Genomic DNA, 17,192 nt, shown 5'->3' with positions numbered 1-17,192 from the left:
CATGTTCGGGGTCAAAATATTGAGCACCACTTATAGGCTATAGAAACATTCAGAAAACTGTCAGGATTTAGAAGACATTTTTTTAATTTTGACGTCAGGCCTAAATGGGCTTTAGTACTTCAAAATGATGGTTGTGTAAAGATACTATAATGTTGTTGAGGCAGAACTTTCCTCATCAATACTAATTTAATACTCATTTAAAGTATCTCCGGTCAAGTACAAGGTTAAGCATTCTAACGTGTTCAATTGTAATCAATTTACAAAAAACAACTTTCGTATGAATCACAGTTTAATTTCAAACAAGTTGGTTTTATTTAAGTTAAGCACACAGCACTATTTACAGGCCACTTGTTCTTTTAGGTCAAAACTTTAGGCATTAGAATGCTAGATTCAGGTTGTAGTCCTAAAACCTAAAGTGACTTAGCAATGTTGGATTTGTGCACAAAATAAGGTCTGTGGCCAACGCCATGCGGCCTAATGCCATCCTCAGGCATCAATACATCACACATGAAATGTGTACACACTATTTGCATGTGGTTCTCACATCTTGATTGATTTGTGAAGATCTTGTTATACAAAATGGCTAAGCCTTTATTTGCTATGAGCTTATTTTCATAATTTATCATCACCTTCTTAAACCTAAGTCAGCGCCTCATGACACTCGCCCACCTCTGGTAAAAATCACCACAGTCCTAATTGAAAAGGATCATGCTGATCCTGTCCCGTTTTGTAAAATAAAAGAGTGTGACTTAGGCAATTATTTAGTTTAAGAAGGCGACGTTATACAAACATAATGTCAGTCTTGTCCAGCGCTCTATAATATGAAGCAGTGAGCATTCATTCGCTCACAGAAATGCCTCCACGCCGTGAAACCACCTTTACAGCTGCGTAATCCATTTACACTATCGGGATGCACCCGTCATGTATCGGTCAATATCGGTATCGGCAAATAAAGCTAACCGATGGCAGGATAGCCGACATTTATCTGTTGTTGATGAGCATACATTTTGCGATGTTATCTGCAGCCTACCAAGCTGTAGATTCTATGTTGGTGTGGTGGTTATCTGCAGTCTACCAAGCTGTAGATTCTATGTTGGTGTGGTGGTTATCTGCAGTCTACCAAGCTGTAGATTCTATGTTGGTTATCTGCAGTCTACCAAGCTGTAGATTCTATGTTGGTGTGGTGGTTATCTGCAGTCTACCAAGCTGTAGATTCTATGTTGGTGTGGTGGTTATCTGCAGTCTACCAAGCTGTAGATTCTATGTTGGTGTGTTGGTTATCTGCAGTCTACCAAGCTGTAGATTCTATGTTGGTGTGTTGGTTATCTGCAGTCTACCAAGCTGTAGATTCTATGTTGGTTATCTGCAGTCTACCAAGCTGTAGATTCTATGTTGGTGTGTTGGTTATCTGCAGTCTACCAAGCTGTAGATTCTATGTTGGTGTGTTGGTTATCTGCAGTCTACCAAGCTGTAGATTCTATGTTGGTGTGTTGGTTATCTGCAGTCTACCAAGCTGTAGATTCTATGTTGGTTATCTGCAGTCTACCAAGCTGTAGATTCTATGTTGGTTATCTGCAGCCTACCAAGCTGTAGATTCTATGTTGGAGTGTTGGTTATCTGTAGTCTACCAAGCTGTAGATTCTATGTCGGTGTGTTGGTTATCTGCAGTCTACCAAGCTGTAGATTCTATGTCGGTGTGGTGGTTATCTGTAGTCTACCAAGCTATAGATTCTATGTTGGTGTGTTGGTTATCTGCAGTCTACCAAGCTGTAGATTCTATGTTGGTGTGTTGGTTATCTGCAGTCTACCAAGCTGTAGATTCTATGTTGGTGTGGTGGTTATCTGCAGTCTACCAAGCTGTAGATTCTATGTTGGTGTGTTGGTTATCTGCAGTCTACCAAGCTGTAGATTCTATGTTGGTGTGTTGGTTATCTGCAGTCTACCAAGCTGTAGATTCTATGTTGGAGTGTTGGTTATCTGCAGTCTACCAAGCTGTAGATTCTATGTTGGTGTGTTGGTTATCTGCAGTCTACCAAGCTGTAGATTCTATGTTGGTGTGTTGGTTATCTGTAGTCTACCAAGCTGTAGATTCTGAACATTGAGTTCTTCTATTGAAGATGTAATTTGTTTCCCTGGCAGCACAAAAGGGGAGAAATAAAAACAACAAAAACTAAACTAACATATCGGCATCAGTATCGGCTAAATTGTTAGTTTAAACATCGAATTTCCATTTCGGTGCATCCCTACTTGACACAGAATGTTTGTCCAAAAGACCCACGACAAGATAAACATCTCATCGGATCTCTCCTTAAGAATTTAGTAAATCAACCTTTTCACAGCAGAGTAGCCTCGGAGGATTCCCTTTTTACAAAAGAAAAAGGCCTTTCACACTCAGTTCATATGATTATTCTGGGTATTGTGGTCGACGGCCGGCCATACTTTAGTCGACACGGCTGTCAAAAAGCACCATTGGAAATGAAAACGTAAGTGCGCTCGACGCTAAAGGTTGGCGTAGTATCGATCTCTGTTCTCGTACTCCCTGAAGGCGAACTTGGCGTCCTTCTTGGAGTGCGGGATGCGTCCGAACGGCGCGTGGTCGTTGAAGCACGTGTCAAACACCTCGTCCACGACCTTCTCCGCCTCCTCTCGGCTGATCTTCCTCACGGCCAGGATGGAACGCAAGGCGCGTCCGCGCACACACTCCTGGCAATGCAAGAGAGAGACGCAAACGATTAACAGACGACAGACGAAGTGGTTCATATAGTGCCAATAATGGATATAGAAATAATATAAATTTGTGTATGGTCTGGTTTTTATATGCGTTGCTTTATTTAGACAGAAGAGACACGGGATGCTGGTTAATTAACTATTTAAAATGTCTCAAAAATGTAAGATCTACAGGCTCAGAACACGATGCATTTTGAGCTTGTAGATCTGCTATTTTTAGAAGATTTCTCTTTTTTTAATCAGGACACATTGGCTGTAGATAATTGTTGATATCATCAGAAAAGGTCAAATCAGCCGATTCAACACGCAACACGGGTGAATGTTAAGAACTGAATGCTTGACATACTGTATGGTGCGTTCACACGGGCAGATGCAAAGATACAGTCTACCATTCATTGTCAATGGAAGCCTGCAGCGACATGACGATGCAAAGACAGTCTACCATTCATTGTCAATGGAAGCCAACGACATGAAGATGCAAAGATAGTCTACCATTCATTGTCAATGGAAGCCAACGACATGAAGATGCAAAGATAGTCTTCCATTCATTGTCAATGGAAGCCAACGACATGACGATGCAAATATACAGTCTACCATTCATTGTCAATGGAAGCCAACGACATGAAGATGCAAATATACGGTCTACCATTCATTGTCAATGGAAGCCAACGACATGACGATGCAAATATACAGTCTACCATTCATTGTCAATGGAAGCCAACGACATGAAGATGCAAATATACGGTCTACCATTCATTGTCAATGGGAGCCAGTGACATGACGATGCAAAGATACGGTCTACCATTCATTGTCAATGGGAGCCAGTGACATGACGATGCAAATATACGGTCTACCATTCATTGTCAATGGAAGCCAACGACGTGAAGCAAATCAGATGTTTGTAGCTGCTGCAAAACATACAAAGCTACAAATTGAAGCCGAGCTTCAACTTCCAGACGCAAAGCTACAACTGTTGTTGTTTTTCTCCCCCAGCGGCCGCCGCGCCTCCGACACGTCACCGCCGCCGCACGTCACCGCCGCCGCACGTCGCCGCACGTCACCGCCGCCGCACGCTTGACGACGTCAACGACCGCGTGAGAAACAGATTTTACAAAGCGACAGCGATGCTGTGGTCTTTGCATCTTTGCATCTGCCTCGTAAGGTTGGGCGATATGCCAATTGTTTTCAATCGCCCATCGTCTGTCCAAAAATCGCCGATGGACGATATATTCGTGTCATAAAAGTAAAGTGAGAACAGCTCACTACAGGTCGCAAAAAAGCCAGATCTACAAGCTCTCAAGGCGCCGCGTCCTGCCTGTTTTTGCAGCGCCGTTCGCTACGCGTTGAGAGCTTGTAGATCCGTCTATTTTTGCAGCGCAGCTGCGCAGCCAGGGTAACAAAATAAAAAATAAGTTACAGGTGGAGATGAAGTGAAGTTGGAACGGACAAGCAGCTGCAAGCCAAGAGCTAACATCACAACCACTGGCTGGTGACAGTGTTGTTAGCCGCAGCAACATGTAGCCTGCCCTGGTAACTTCTCCTCCTCCCCGGAGAACTCTTGCCTCCCCGCACCGTCGATGAAGTTCAATCAGTAGGTTGAATCAGTAGCTACGCGCTAAGCTAAGTGCTAAGCTAACGATCCCCGACCCTACACTAACACTAGCAGCCTGTTTTTTATTTTCCCCCCGACTTCACGGGTGGCGCATTGGGATTGTGATGAGACACGAGACAGCAGTGTGCATTCTGTTGTGACTGTATATTATTAAACTGCATGGGTCTGGACTCCGGAGCATAAACAACATGTAGGCTACAGTACAGTAGCCTCCCTCGGCTCGGTCCCTCCCAGCCTTTACTCTGGCTGCCAGAGTGTTCCCTGATGCTGCGGTGCGGGGACTGGGAGCATACCATTATAACGGAGGAGGGGTTTTCCACCCGGCCCAAAAGAAAAAAATCGTCCCGAAAAATCGCCTAATAAAAATATTCGGCGATTGGACTCGTACAATCGCGATTGACGATAGATTCGTATCGTCACCCAACCCTACTGCCTCGTGTGGAACGCAACAAGACCATCAGCCCTCAGTACCTGATGATGTTGCTTCAAGCCCACGTTGAACCTGGCAACCTCATTGTTGAAGGTGCAGTCTCCGCTGAGGTTAGCTGCTCGAATCTGAAAACAAACAGACAATGAGAACCTGGCAACCTCATTGTTGAAGGTGCAGTCTCCGCTGAGGTTAGCTGCTCGAATCTGAAAACAAACAGACAATGAGTTGAACCTGGCAACCTCATTGTTGAAGGTGCAGTCTCCGCTGAGGTTAGCTGCTCGAATCTGAAAACAAACAGACAATGAGTTTACTGTGGAGAGTAAAATGGTAAATGGTGCATTTATATAGCGCCTTTAACCAAGGCGCTTTACATAGATTGTGCATTACATTCACCCATTCACACACACATTCACACACTAATGGCAGCGGAAACCATGCAAGGCACCAACCAGCACATCAGGAGCAATTAGGGGTTCAGCGTCTTGCTCAAGGACACTTCGACACTAACTCTGGGGGAGCCCGCAGGGTTCGAACTGGCAACCTTTCGGTTCCCATCCAGCCACTCTACCGCTGAGCCACTGCCGAGAGTAGCAGCAGTGTTGATTTCATCGACTAAAACTATGACGTAAAATGTACCTTATATTTTTCCACTGACCAAAACTAAATAAAACCTAAGCCTTGATGACTAAAACTATGACTAAAATATAAACTGACAATTTCATCAACACATAAAAGAAACTAGACTAAAATGTCAGGGAGGGACTGTAGTGGAGAAGAGATAGTTTTATGTTTGGTTGTGCTCGGGTGTTACATTCTGAAAACAGCTGATCTACAAGCTCACAACGCGTGTAGCTCACAACGCGTGTAGCTCACAACGCGTGTAGCTCACAACGCGTGTAGCTCACACAGCGTGTAGCTCACAACGCGTGTAGCTCACAACGCGTGTAGCTCACAACGCGTGTAGCTCACACAGCGTGTAGCTCACAACGCGTGTAGCTCACAACGCGTGTAGCTCACAACGCGTGTAGCTCACACAGCGTGTAGCTCACAACGCGTGTAGCTCACAACGCGTGTAGCTCACAACGCGTGTAGCTCACAACGCGTGTAGCTCACAACGCGTGTAGCTCACAACGCGTGTAGCTCACAACGCGTGTAGCTCACAACGCGTGTAGCTCACAACGCGTGTAGCTCACAACGTGTGTAGCTCACAACGTGTGTAGCTCACAACGCGTGTAGCTCACAATGTGTGTAGCTCACAACGTGTGTAGCTCACAACGTGTGTAGCTCACAACGTGTGTAGCTCACAACGCGGGTAGCTCACAACGTGTGTAGCTCACAACGCGGGTAGCTCACAACGTGTGTAGCTCACAACGCGGGTAGCTCACAACGTGTGTAGCTCACAACGCATGTAGATCAGCTATTTTCAGCATGCGACCAAGTGTCAAATCTGCCATTATTACGGTACCATCAAGGCCCGACAAAAATGCAGTTGTCGACAAAGTAAACTGTAGATTTAAAACTAGGCTAACACTGAAACATGTCAGGTGACTAAAATATGACTAAAACTAAATCAACACTGTTGAACTGTGCAAAAATACAATTAAAAAACCAGAAGGCTTTTAACCCATTCAGGACGGGAACCCCTTTTGGTGTATTAAGCATTATGTTATACTTTAGCTATTGAAATAGCAGATCTCGGTGCCGTGCTACAAGCTTGTAGATCTGCTATTTTTGAAAAATCGTGAAAATGTTTCACAAATCTTTGAATATTCTTTCAGAGCGTTTTTTAACTCAAATCTTTGCTTCTGGGGAGAGGTCCCCGGAACAACATATTTTCAGATGGCGGTCGGCGGGCTCAATTACATATGATATTTTGGGGTCCCTTGACATGAAATAGTTTGAGCACCACTGACATGTGACATTTTCAGAAAACTGTCACGATTTAGAAGACATTTTTGGTAGAAGGGCTGACCTCGGAGCAGGCCAGGTGTCTGAAGTTACCTCGGAGCAGGCCAGGTGTCTGAAGTTGTTGAACCAGTCGACGTGGGCTCTGCAGTGGTCGAAGGCGTGGATGAGCTCGTGGCTGACGACCCGGTTCATGTGGGCCTGCTGGTGGATGTTGTTCTGACACAGGACGATCTGAAACACACCATCGATTGAATCATTCATTGATTGATTGAAGTATTTATTAACTCTTTGAGGGCTTTAAATTGATTGATCAAACTATATGCCCTGCTTAATACGCGATACCCGACATTTTAATAATTAAAAAGTAACTCCAGCTTCATGTTATGATGTCGAAACTGGAAATCAACCCATGCGCTGGGCTGCTAGGGCTTCTGGGAAATTGAGTCCAATGCAAGTGAACGGAAGACACGGCCTCATGGAGCAGGGTCTTATGCACCCGTTTTGTGGCGTACCAAGATGGCGGGTGGTGCGATCGAAAATACCACACGGGGGAACCTATTTTCGTCGGATTTTCGACGATCAAAAGCCCAAATACTTCAGCGTATGATCTAAAGGTAATAAAACAATCTCGGCAGCGTAGAATATTTGATTAAAATGCGGGTAACGCGTAGTATGCCCTCAAAGTGTTAACAGTTTGTAGAATTACAGTACATTTCAAGCACAACTCAATACAAAAAAAACTGTTAACTGTGAGTGGACGAACCCGATAAAGCACTAGACTTGTTCACAAGAGGGTCCACCTTGTTCAATTCATCATAACATTTAGAGACATATAAATATGCACTTATATATATAAAAAACAGGAAATCATCATCATAAAGGAGGTACAAAGGGAAAAGAAAACATATACAGTGAGGGGGAGTGAGGTGGTGATGACAACATGTCATCAGTGACCACTGTGTTCAACTGTTCATGTTTTCATGTCAAGGACCCCCAAATTGACACTCATTAGCCCGCGGACCCCCATTTGAAAAGATATGCCAGGGTCCCCCATAAGAGAAGATTTTTACGGCTCTAGCAGTGATTCTCAACCCGTTTAATTTCAAGGACCCCCAGTTTGACGTGCTTTAGTCTACAGACCCCCCATTTAATGGTATTTCTATCTCTGGGACCCCCAATTTAATGGTATTTCTATCTCTGGGACCCCCGATTTATATTGTAAAATCAATGCTAATTTGACTCTGAGACCCTAACGGGTCCATTTGATTCCATTTGTACACTCTCTGAGTTACAGACCCATTTGGTTCCAAATTATCATTTAGCTGGGGACCCCCTGGAACTCCCTCAAGGACCCCTGGGGGTCCCCGGACCCCACTTTGAGAACCCCTGGCTTAGAGTGTTAGAGGGGCAGGGGCTGAAATGCCGTTAATCCATTCAGGCCTGACGTCGAAATTAAAAAAAAAAGTTTTCTAAATCATGACAATTTTCGGAAAGATTTAAGGCACATTTTAACGATTTTTCAAAAATAGCAGATCTACAAGCTCATAGCGCGCCACTCGGTGGCGCGCTATGAGCTTGTAGATCTGCTATTTTTCAATAGCTAAATTATAACAATGTTTAAAACACCAAAAGGGGTTCCCGCCCAAAATGGGTTAATGGTTAATGTGGTTAAACGCTAACGTGACATGGATGCGTTCCAGGTCTCAATGGGTTAAGAGGGCACTTTGGACTGGGCCGTGGCTCAGCGGTCCAGGCACCTTGGCTGGTAATCCAGTCTGGCAGTGTGCCGCGGGTTCGACTCCCGATCCCGACGGCCTTTACTGCATGTCTTCCCCCCATTTCCTGTCAGCCTACTGTCTGTCCCTCCATAAAAAATATTAAAAATAAATTTTAAAAAAGGGCACTTTGACAGAAAATAGCAGATCTACAAGCTCACAACGCGCCGCAGTAGATCAGCTATTTTCGGGGCGCTCTCTTTAGCTAGTGGAGAGATGCGGTGTAACGACATGGATTTCTAAAGAAATTAGTTCAACGCAAAATGCTTATAAGTACACATGCCGGTAGGCCAGTAAGGACATGTCGTGATACTGCTTGAAAAGATATGTGACCAGATTTGACTGAGAGACTGCCATCGCACAAATTCCAGCTTTTCACCAGAGGAGAAAAAAATATATATATATTTTTTTTCAAAATTAGTTAATTTTCACATACTAGAGCAGGGTTCCCCAATAGGCGGCCCGCGGGCCATTTGCGGCCTGCGGAGCGCCCCCTTGTGGCCTCTGGAAGATTTTTTTTTTAAAAAGAAAGAAAAAAGGTTTGTTGTTTTGTTTTGGGGGGGGTGTCCCAGATATAAATGGCCTTAAATTAATGGGGGTCAGTAGCCTATGCATGTCAAACTGGGCACCCCCTCAAGGACTACTGGTTCCCTAGTCAAAATATGGCCCTTGAGGAAAATTAATTGGGGAACCCTGTACTAGAGCATGTCTGAAATCATGTAAATATGAAATAAATGCTCCAAAACTGGTGGGTCAAACTGAACATGTCAATTTGAAGCTATGATGATTCCCTGCTTTCATATGACATGAAAACATTAAAATTAAAAAAGAAATCCAATGGCAGTCCCTCAGTCAAATGTGGTCACATATTGTATACCATCCACCCGGCCCACCCCTAACGGACGTGTTCCTTACTTGGGACGAGGCGGCGTCAAAGCCTCCACTGACACTACCGTCGCAATCTTCACAGGAGAAATGGCGGTCTTTCAACACCGTACTGTGTAAACATGATGAGAGGGGACAGTTTTATTATATCAACACCATGATTTCACTTTGTCTTTAAAAGACAGAAATATCTAGAACAGTGTTTCCCAAACGTTTTAGCACAAAGAAGAAAAACTGTTTAAAAGTGTTTATTGTCATGATTTTTTTTGTCAGGAGCTGAGTTGGCTTTGTCCCGAGGCTTACAGGTCTTTAAATACATACTTTATCAAACGTCTATGGAAACAAAATTAATGGGAAATTCTCTTCTGGGCCAAGAAAGGGGCGCTCTTAGGGCTGATTCATACTCCTATTTTAGAGCCGAATAAAAGTCGGTTCGGCTCTGTAGAACCTACAATGTGACGTCATTTGAGGTTCGGGGGGGGTGGGGGGTGGGGTACCGCCCTAAAGTCGGCTCTTCGGTGCTACTGAATATTTCTGACGAGCCGAAATCATTTCGGCACTACAGCGCCGAAACAGCGGTAAAATAGGAGTATGAATCGGCCCTTACACCGGGGCTCCACCGGGCGCGTCAGCGTCGCGTCTCCGTCACCGTCAGGGAATGTTCCCTTTTTAATCAATGAAGGGTTAGCCGCTCTATAGGACATCACAGTCAAGTTTGTTGTAGCTTGAGTCATAAAAAAAAATCAATCTCACATTTTGATAAAAAATATTTTGTTTTGGTTTTGTTGATGAGCTGCTTAATAATAATAATGAATTGCATTTTTATAGCGCTTTTCTATGCACTATGTGCCTGCTCAAAGCGCTTTACAATGGTCCATTCATTCATACATTGGGAGGTGAAGGTCCATTCATTCATACATTGGGAGGTGAAGGTTCATTCATTCATACATTGGGAGGTGAAGGTCCATTCATTCATACATTGGGAGGTGAAGGTTCATTCATTCCTACATTGGGAGGTGAAGGTTCATTCATTCATACATTGGGAGGTGAAGGTCCATTCATTCATACATTGGGAGGTGAAGGTCCATTCATTCCTACATTGGGAGGTGAAGGTTCATTCATTCCTACATTGGGAGGTGAAGGTTCATTCATTCATACATTGGGAGGTGAAGGTTCATTCATTCATTCATACATTGGGAGGTGAAGGTTCATTCATTCATACATTGGGAGGTGAAGGTCCATCCATTCATACATTGGGAGGTGAAGGTCCATTCATTCCTACATTGGGAGGTGAAGGTTCATTCATTCATACATTGGGAGGTGAAGGTCCATTCATTCATACATTGGGAGGTGAAGGTCCATTCATTCATACATTGGGAGGTGAAGGTTCATTCATTCATACATTGGGAGGTGAAGGTTCATTCATTCATACATTGGGAGGTGAAGGTCCATTCATTCATACATTGGGAGGTGAAGGTCCATTCATTCATACATTGGGAGGTGAAGGTTCATTCATTCATACATTGGGAGGTGAAGGTCCATTCATTCATACATTGGGAGGTGAAGGTTGATTCATTCATACATTGGGAGGTGAAGGTTGATTCATTCATACATTGGGAGGTGAAGGTTCATTCATTCATACATTGGATTTGGGAGGTGAAGGTTAATTCATTCATACATTTGGAGGTGAAGTTTCATTCATTCATACATTGGATTTGGGAGGTGAAGGTTAATTCATTCATACATTGGGAGGTGAAGGTTAATTCATTCATACATTGGGAGGTGAAGGTTCATTCATTCATACATTGGGAGGTGAAGGTTCATTCATTCCTACATTGGGAGGTGAAGGTTCATTCATTCCTACATTGGGAGGTGAAGGTTCATTCATTCATACATTGGGAGGTGAAGCGGCAAACAGTCGACGCCAGCGTCCTCACTTCCCACATTCACACACCGACGGTGGCGAGCTCACACCGACCGACTCATTGGAGGCAATGTAGGCCTTGTAGGGTTCAGTGTCTTGCCCAAGGACACTTCCACGTGTGGACAGGAGGAGGAGCCGGGATTCGAACCGCCGACCCATGGATCATTGGTCGACCTGCTCTACTGTACCTCCTGAGACACAGTCGCCCAAAAGTAGAAGCCGGGTACCTACCATCCTGAACTGTTCATGGCTCTGAGCAGTAGTTTGGCATATGGACCTAAAGAGAGAGAGACAGAGATCCATTGATTGAATACTTTATTAACAGTTTGTAAGAATAAAAGCACAGGAAAGAACAGTTGGACACAAGTTCTGCTACAGTATAGAGTTGCCCTGATCAGGGTTTCTTTGGGGCCAATCGAGCACTGACTGTTTTTCTCATGATCGGTCGATCTTGCGCATAAGGGGAACATTTGTATTTTCTCAAATTATTACATGTCAAAACCCACGTCAAAACTGTTCCCGTTTGTGTGTGTGGGGAGGAAGGGGAGAATGGGGGTAGAGTGGCCGGATGGGAACCGCAAGGTTGCCAGTTCGATCCCTGTGGGCTCCCCCGGAGTTAGTGTCCAAGTGTCCTTGAGCAAGACTCTGAACGTGTGCAGTGCTTAGTTTAGAGTAGACAGTACATAGTTTAGACTAGTCATTGGTTAGACCAGTCAGTCCTACAACTACAACCTATCTCAAACCCTCACGCTAAACCTAACCTCCCACGGGGCAGCACACCTAAACTTAACCCATGTCTAACCAATGACTAGTCTAAACTAAGTATGCACCCGGGTCCCCCCTAACAGGTCCATTTGGTTCCATTTGTACACATTTGAAATTGATTTTACAATATAAATTGAGGATCCCAGAGATAGACATTCCATTAAATGGGGGTCTGTATACTAATGCATGTCAAACTGGGGGTCCTTGAAATTAAACAGGTTGAGAATCTCTACTAGAGTTGTAAACATCTTCTCTTATGGGGGGTCCCTGGCATATATTTTCAAATGGGGGTCCGCGGTGCTAATTAGTGTCAATTTGGGGGTCCTTGACATGAGAAAGTTTGGGAACCATGATGTGTTCTATAGGGCTGTTTTCTCATGCCAATAAAGTCCCTTTTAATTGAAATTGAATTGAATTGATTTCCAGCTTTTGATTGATTGAAGTATGTATTACAGTATTAACACTAGTTTGCAGAATTACAGTACATTTCAAGCACAACTCAATACAAAGACTGTTAACTGTGAGTGCGTCCGACGACCCAATAAAGCATTACACTTGTTTACAAGAGGGTCCACCTTGTTCAATTCATCATAACATTTAGAGACATCCAAATAGACACTACTTCTATATAGCCAAAGAACAGAACAGGAATTCATCATAAACTACATATATAATAAGTTATATACAATACACTCACTGGTTTCCGTGGCAAAGTGCAGCATGACCCGACACTTGTTGTTGAAAGTGAACAGGTCAGAGATCAGAGATGAAGGTTTATTCACTCCTTTCTGACTCCTTTCTGGAAACAGCTCGTATCCAAAGTCTCCTGTTTCTCCTCCTGGGTGTTTGGGCTCCTGAGCAGCAGCAGCCATGCTGTTGGTGCATGAATGGACACCTAAAAGATCTATGTGTTTAATATCAATATTAATATTATGATGCGTTTGTTTTGGTACAAAGTCAGGATTATTGTGCTCTAAGGCTATAGCTAGCAGCAAGCTAGCAAGAAGAGGTCACTGTGTAACTGCTGTGTGTGTGTGTGTGTGTGTGTGTGTGTAGATCACGTGATCAGGTCGAGAATGATATCTATGGTTTGCATATCCGGTCCGAAGTGGATACGGAAACCCCCACATTTACCGGATACAGTATGCGGGGCTCGATCTGGACCGGATCTGACTGCCAACATAAATCGGGCGTTCTGCATAATAATAGAAGAATATTATCCCAAAATATGAAAACAGGTTAATTTAATTGGAACGTTTTTTTTCCTTTTAAATATAATATATAATTATGTTTTAAAAAAAAATACATATCATTTTATACAGTCTATGTTTTTGCATTAGCCCTGAAACATGACACTACTTATACACTACTTATAAACTACAATAAACATTCAGGTTTCAAATATAAAGGTCTCACCCTCAGAGCCACGGATGTTATAATCCTCCTCGGGTGAATATTAGAACCCGTATCTTCACTATTGTTACATAAAAAGCATTTTAATCACATCGGTGGCCATTTTATCAGTTTTTTCACTATATGCTTTCAACTACGCGCCCCTATCGGCGGAGAGCTGTATTGCACTGTGATTACATTATAACTACGAGGACAATGTCCACCGATGTGATTAAAATGCTGTTTATTGAACAACAGTGAAGATACGGGTTCTAATATCCACCCGAAGAGGATCATAACATCCTTGGCTCTGAGGGTGAGAACTTTATAAACTTTAAAATCTGAACCTTTATGTAGACTTTATCGTTATAAATATAGCAAGGTGCGTTAAACAGAGTGAATATTGTCATATTGACTGAGTGAGTCATTTTAATTTTTTCATGTATTTTTTATTTATTTTTATATATTTGTTATTATTTATTATATATTTTTTAATATTTAATATTATTATTTATTATATATTTTGTATTATCTATCTTCTTTATTTACTATTATTTATTTTTTATATATATTTTTTATTTTTTTGCCCGCAAAGGCTGCTGGGAAATGCTGTGCTGTCATGGCGCCCAACATAAACAGAAGAGGAGGGATAGTGCTGATAATGATGACACATTATTCTCTTCTAGTCTTTAGTTAACGGGTTTAATTCTAGTTCCACGGCTGAACGTTGGCTCTGAATGGAACACGGAGACAGATAACCCGCTCTGTGTGAGTTGATAATGTCACAATATGCTGTTGTTTGAGTGTAAAGACAGTTGCTACATGTTGCTACATGCTAGCTATCTGCTAGCCTAGCAGCAATGAGCTAGCATGTCAGCAGCACGAGCTGTGTCCATTTGAAAGCAAGTTGTTGTGTTATTTTCACTCTTGAGTCTTGACTCGACCACAACAATAACAACAACAACAACATACACGTTCTAAATGGGTCCAATTGGACCTAATATTGCAGTGTTGTGATATGCTAATATCAATGAATAGCTGGTAGGAAATAATGTTTGACCCAAAAGTACTGTTCCCTAGCAACGCATAGCCAAACAAATTATAATCCACTGTACTGAGCACAGACTGGATTTCAACCCTTTTAATATCAAGGGCCATTGTTTGTGTATTCAGCGTTTGATTCAACGTATAGGCCCTACGGACCTCCATCATTTGGTGAGATTTATATCCTCAATTTGGCCTCATTTTGTTGGATAAGATTTTGTCCACATAACAATTCCATGCTGTATTGACGTTGGTACCATTAGGAGAGATAACTTCTGCTTTATGTGATTGTGTGATGACTTGTAAATTAAAGTAATGCAGATGTTTAACAATAATTTAACTCTTGAGAGTGTAAAATTAAACCAAATGGACCCATACGGGTCCATTTGGTTTAATTTTACACTCAAGAGTTAAGATCTAATAAGAGTCCAGACCATTTGGACCCATACGGGTCCATTTGGTTTAATTTTACACTCTCAAGAGTTAAGATCTAATAAGAGTCCAGACCATTTGGTTACAAACTCCATCATTTAGGTGGAGACCACCTGGAACCCCCTCCAAGGACCACTGGTGTTCCCAGGTGGTCCCACTGCCTTAGAGCAGGGGGGGGGGGTTCAACCTTTTTTATACCAAGTACCACCACAGAAAATATCTGTCTCTCCAAGTAATACAGGAGCGTAGACCTGCCCCATCCTGTTCATCTGTTATTAACACAGGAGCGTAGACCTGCCCCATCCTGTTCAGCTGTTATTAACACAGGAGTGTAGACCTGCCCCATCCTGTTCAGCTGTTATTAACACAGGAGCGTAGACCTGCCCCATCCTGTTCATCTGTTATTAACACAGGAGTGTAGACCTGCCCCATCCTGTTCATCTGTTATTAACACAGGAGTGTAGACCTGCCCCATCCTGTTCATCTGTTATTAACACAGGAGCGTAGACCTGCCCCATCCTGTTCATCTGTTATTAACACAGGAGTGTAGACCTGCCCCATCCTGTTCATCTGTTATTAACACAGGAGCGTAGACCTGCCCCATCCTGTTCATCTGTTATTAACACAGGAGCGTAGACCTGCCCCATCCTGTTCATCTGTTATTAACACAGGAGCGTAGACCTGCCCCATCCTGTTCATCTGTTATTAACACAGGAGCGTAGACCTGCCCCATCCTGTTCATCTGTTATTAACACAGGAGCGTAGACCTGCCCCATCCTGTTCATCTGTTATTAGCACAGGAGCGTAGACCTGCCCCATCCTGTTCATCTGTTATTAACACAGGAGCGTAGACCTGCCCCATCCTGTTCATCTGTTATTAACACAGGAGCGTAGACCTGCCCCATCCTGTTCATCTGTTATTAACACAGGAGTGTAGACCTGCCCCATCCTGTTCAGCTGTTATTAACACAGGGGGGAAATTAGCCGCAATTTGCAACTCTAGATTTGTTTACAATGGGATGAATTTAGAGTTGCAATACCCTCCATTGACTCCCCACTCATCCAATTTGGTTTGTGATCTGCTGGTCTTAAACAACGTTAAACTCACCAACATTGCAGCTGTAGTCCAAGCTTGAATTATCCTCTTTCAATCTGCCGAGCTTGTTTTTCATACAAATCCCCCGTAGACATGTTATGAGCTACTTTTTGTCAAGACATCCTCTGCAGGTGATTCCTTTTCTAAGTGTTGCAGTTTGGAAGCACTCGTTTTTGTTAACGGGTCGCGCTGCTGCCTCCTGCATTATGTGCAAATTCGAAACAGGTGGTACGCTGGGCCGTTCAGTGACTTATGACGAGTGCTTCCAAACTCCAGCACTTAGAAAAAGAATCACCTGCACAGAATTTCTTGACAGAAAGTAGCTCATAACATGTCTACGGGGGATTTTTATGAAAAACAAGCTCGGCAGATTGAAAGAGGATAATTCAAGCTTGGACTACAGCTGCAATGTTGGTGAGTTTAACGTTGTTTAAGACAAGCAGATCACAAACCAAATTGGATGAGTGGGGAGTCAATGGAGGGTATTGCAACTCTAGATTCATCCCATTGTAAACAAATCTAGAGTTGCAAATTGCGGCTAGGGGAAAATGTCATTTATTCTTTGAATTGTTTTGTTTTTGTTCCATTCCTATAAGCCAATTTTGCTGCTGCTCTGACGAAACTCTTGTCTAATCACTAATCAGCACTGATTATATTTGATGTGATTAATCCATCCTCAAATCTTCTATTAATGCCTAGGTGTGCCGTCATGCTCATTTCAGCACGGCTGGATAGCCTATTTAAACCAATTGAAGAAGGACTACCTGTTTTGTCTTTTTCTTCTTTTTTGGGTGACTCCTCTGTGTACCACCAGCGGGGGGCCAGTGGTTGGGAACCTCTGCCTTAGAGCCTAAGCCCTAGATCTTGCGCCACCCCTTACCCCTTATCCCTAAACTTTGCCATTTTGCCATTTTTTACTATTTTTAAACATTTTTAAAATAGTACAAATAGCCCTTGTACAAGCTAACAACGTGTCGATGTAGATTGGCTAGTTGAACTATTTTTTTTCTTTTTAATAGTAACAAAAAATGTCAAATAGATTTAGGGGTAAGGGGTGGCACAAGATGGGGTGTGCACACACAGATCCGACACACCAAAAGTCCGAACCGCGGGGTCATGCGATGCGAAAATGCGATGGTCCGACATGCGCTGCTCCCGTGCTTGCGGTTATGGTTAGGTTAGGGATTGAGGTTTCGGATCAA

At 43.1% G+C, this 17,192-nt stretch overlaps 1 protein-coding gene and 1 long non-coding RNA gene across 2 annotated transcripts in view; both read right to left on the bottom strand.

Annotated features, from left to right (window-relative positions):
• Window positions 1-1,353: 1,353 nt before the first annotated feature.
• Window positions 1,354-17,192, bottom strand: part of LOC306916647 — a 571,903-nt gene continuing 556,064 nt past the window's right edge. Inside the window, exon 2 of the long non-coding RNA XR_013789009.1 lies at window positions 1,354-2,307. This is a non-coding gene — a long non-coding RNA (uncharacterized lncRNA). The remainder of the gene's footprint in view (window positions 2,308-17,192) is intronic.
• On the bottom strand, window positions 1,419-13,057 carry atp23 (ATP23 metallopeptidase and ATP synthase assembly factor homolog). The gene is made up of 6 exons (XM_079494621.1): window positions 12,724-13,057; window positions 11,493-11,538; window positions 9,368-9,449; window positions 6,771-6,908; window positions 4,811-4,894; window positions 1,419-2,703 (listed from the first exon to the last, which is right to left on the bottom strand). Exons 1-6 carry the CDS (start codon window positions 12,896-12,898, stop codon window positions 2,500-2,502), a joined length of 729 nt encoding a protein of 242 aa, XP_079350747.1. The 5' UTR covers window positions 12,899-13,057; the 3' UTR covers window positions 1,419-2,499.

The sequence above is a fragment of the Electrona antarctica genome (assembly GCF_951216825.1).
Source record: "Electrona antarctica genome assembly, chromosome: 23".
NCBI lineage: Eukaryota > Metazoa > Chordata > Actinopteri > Myctophiformes > Myctophidae > Electrona > Electrona antarctica.
This window is presented reverse-complemented; position numbering and strand designations above follow the sequence as displayed.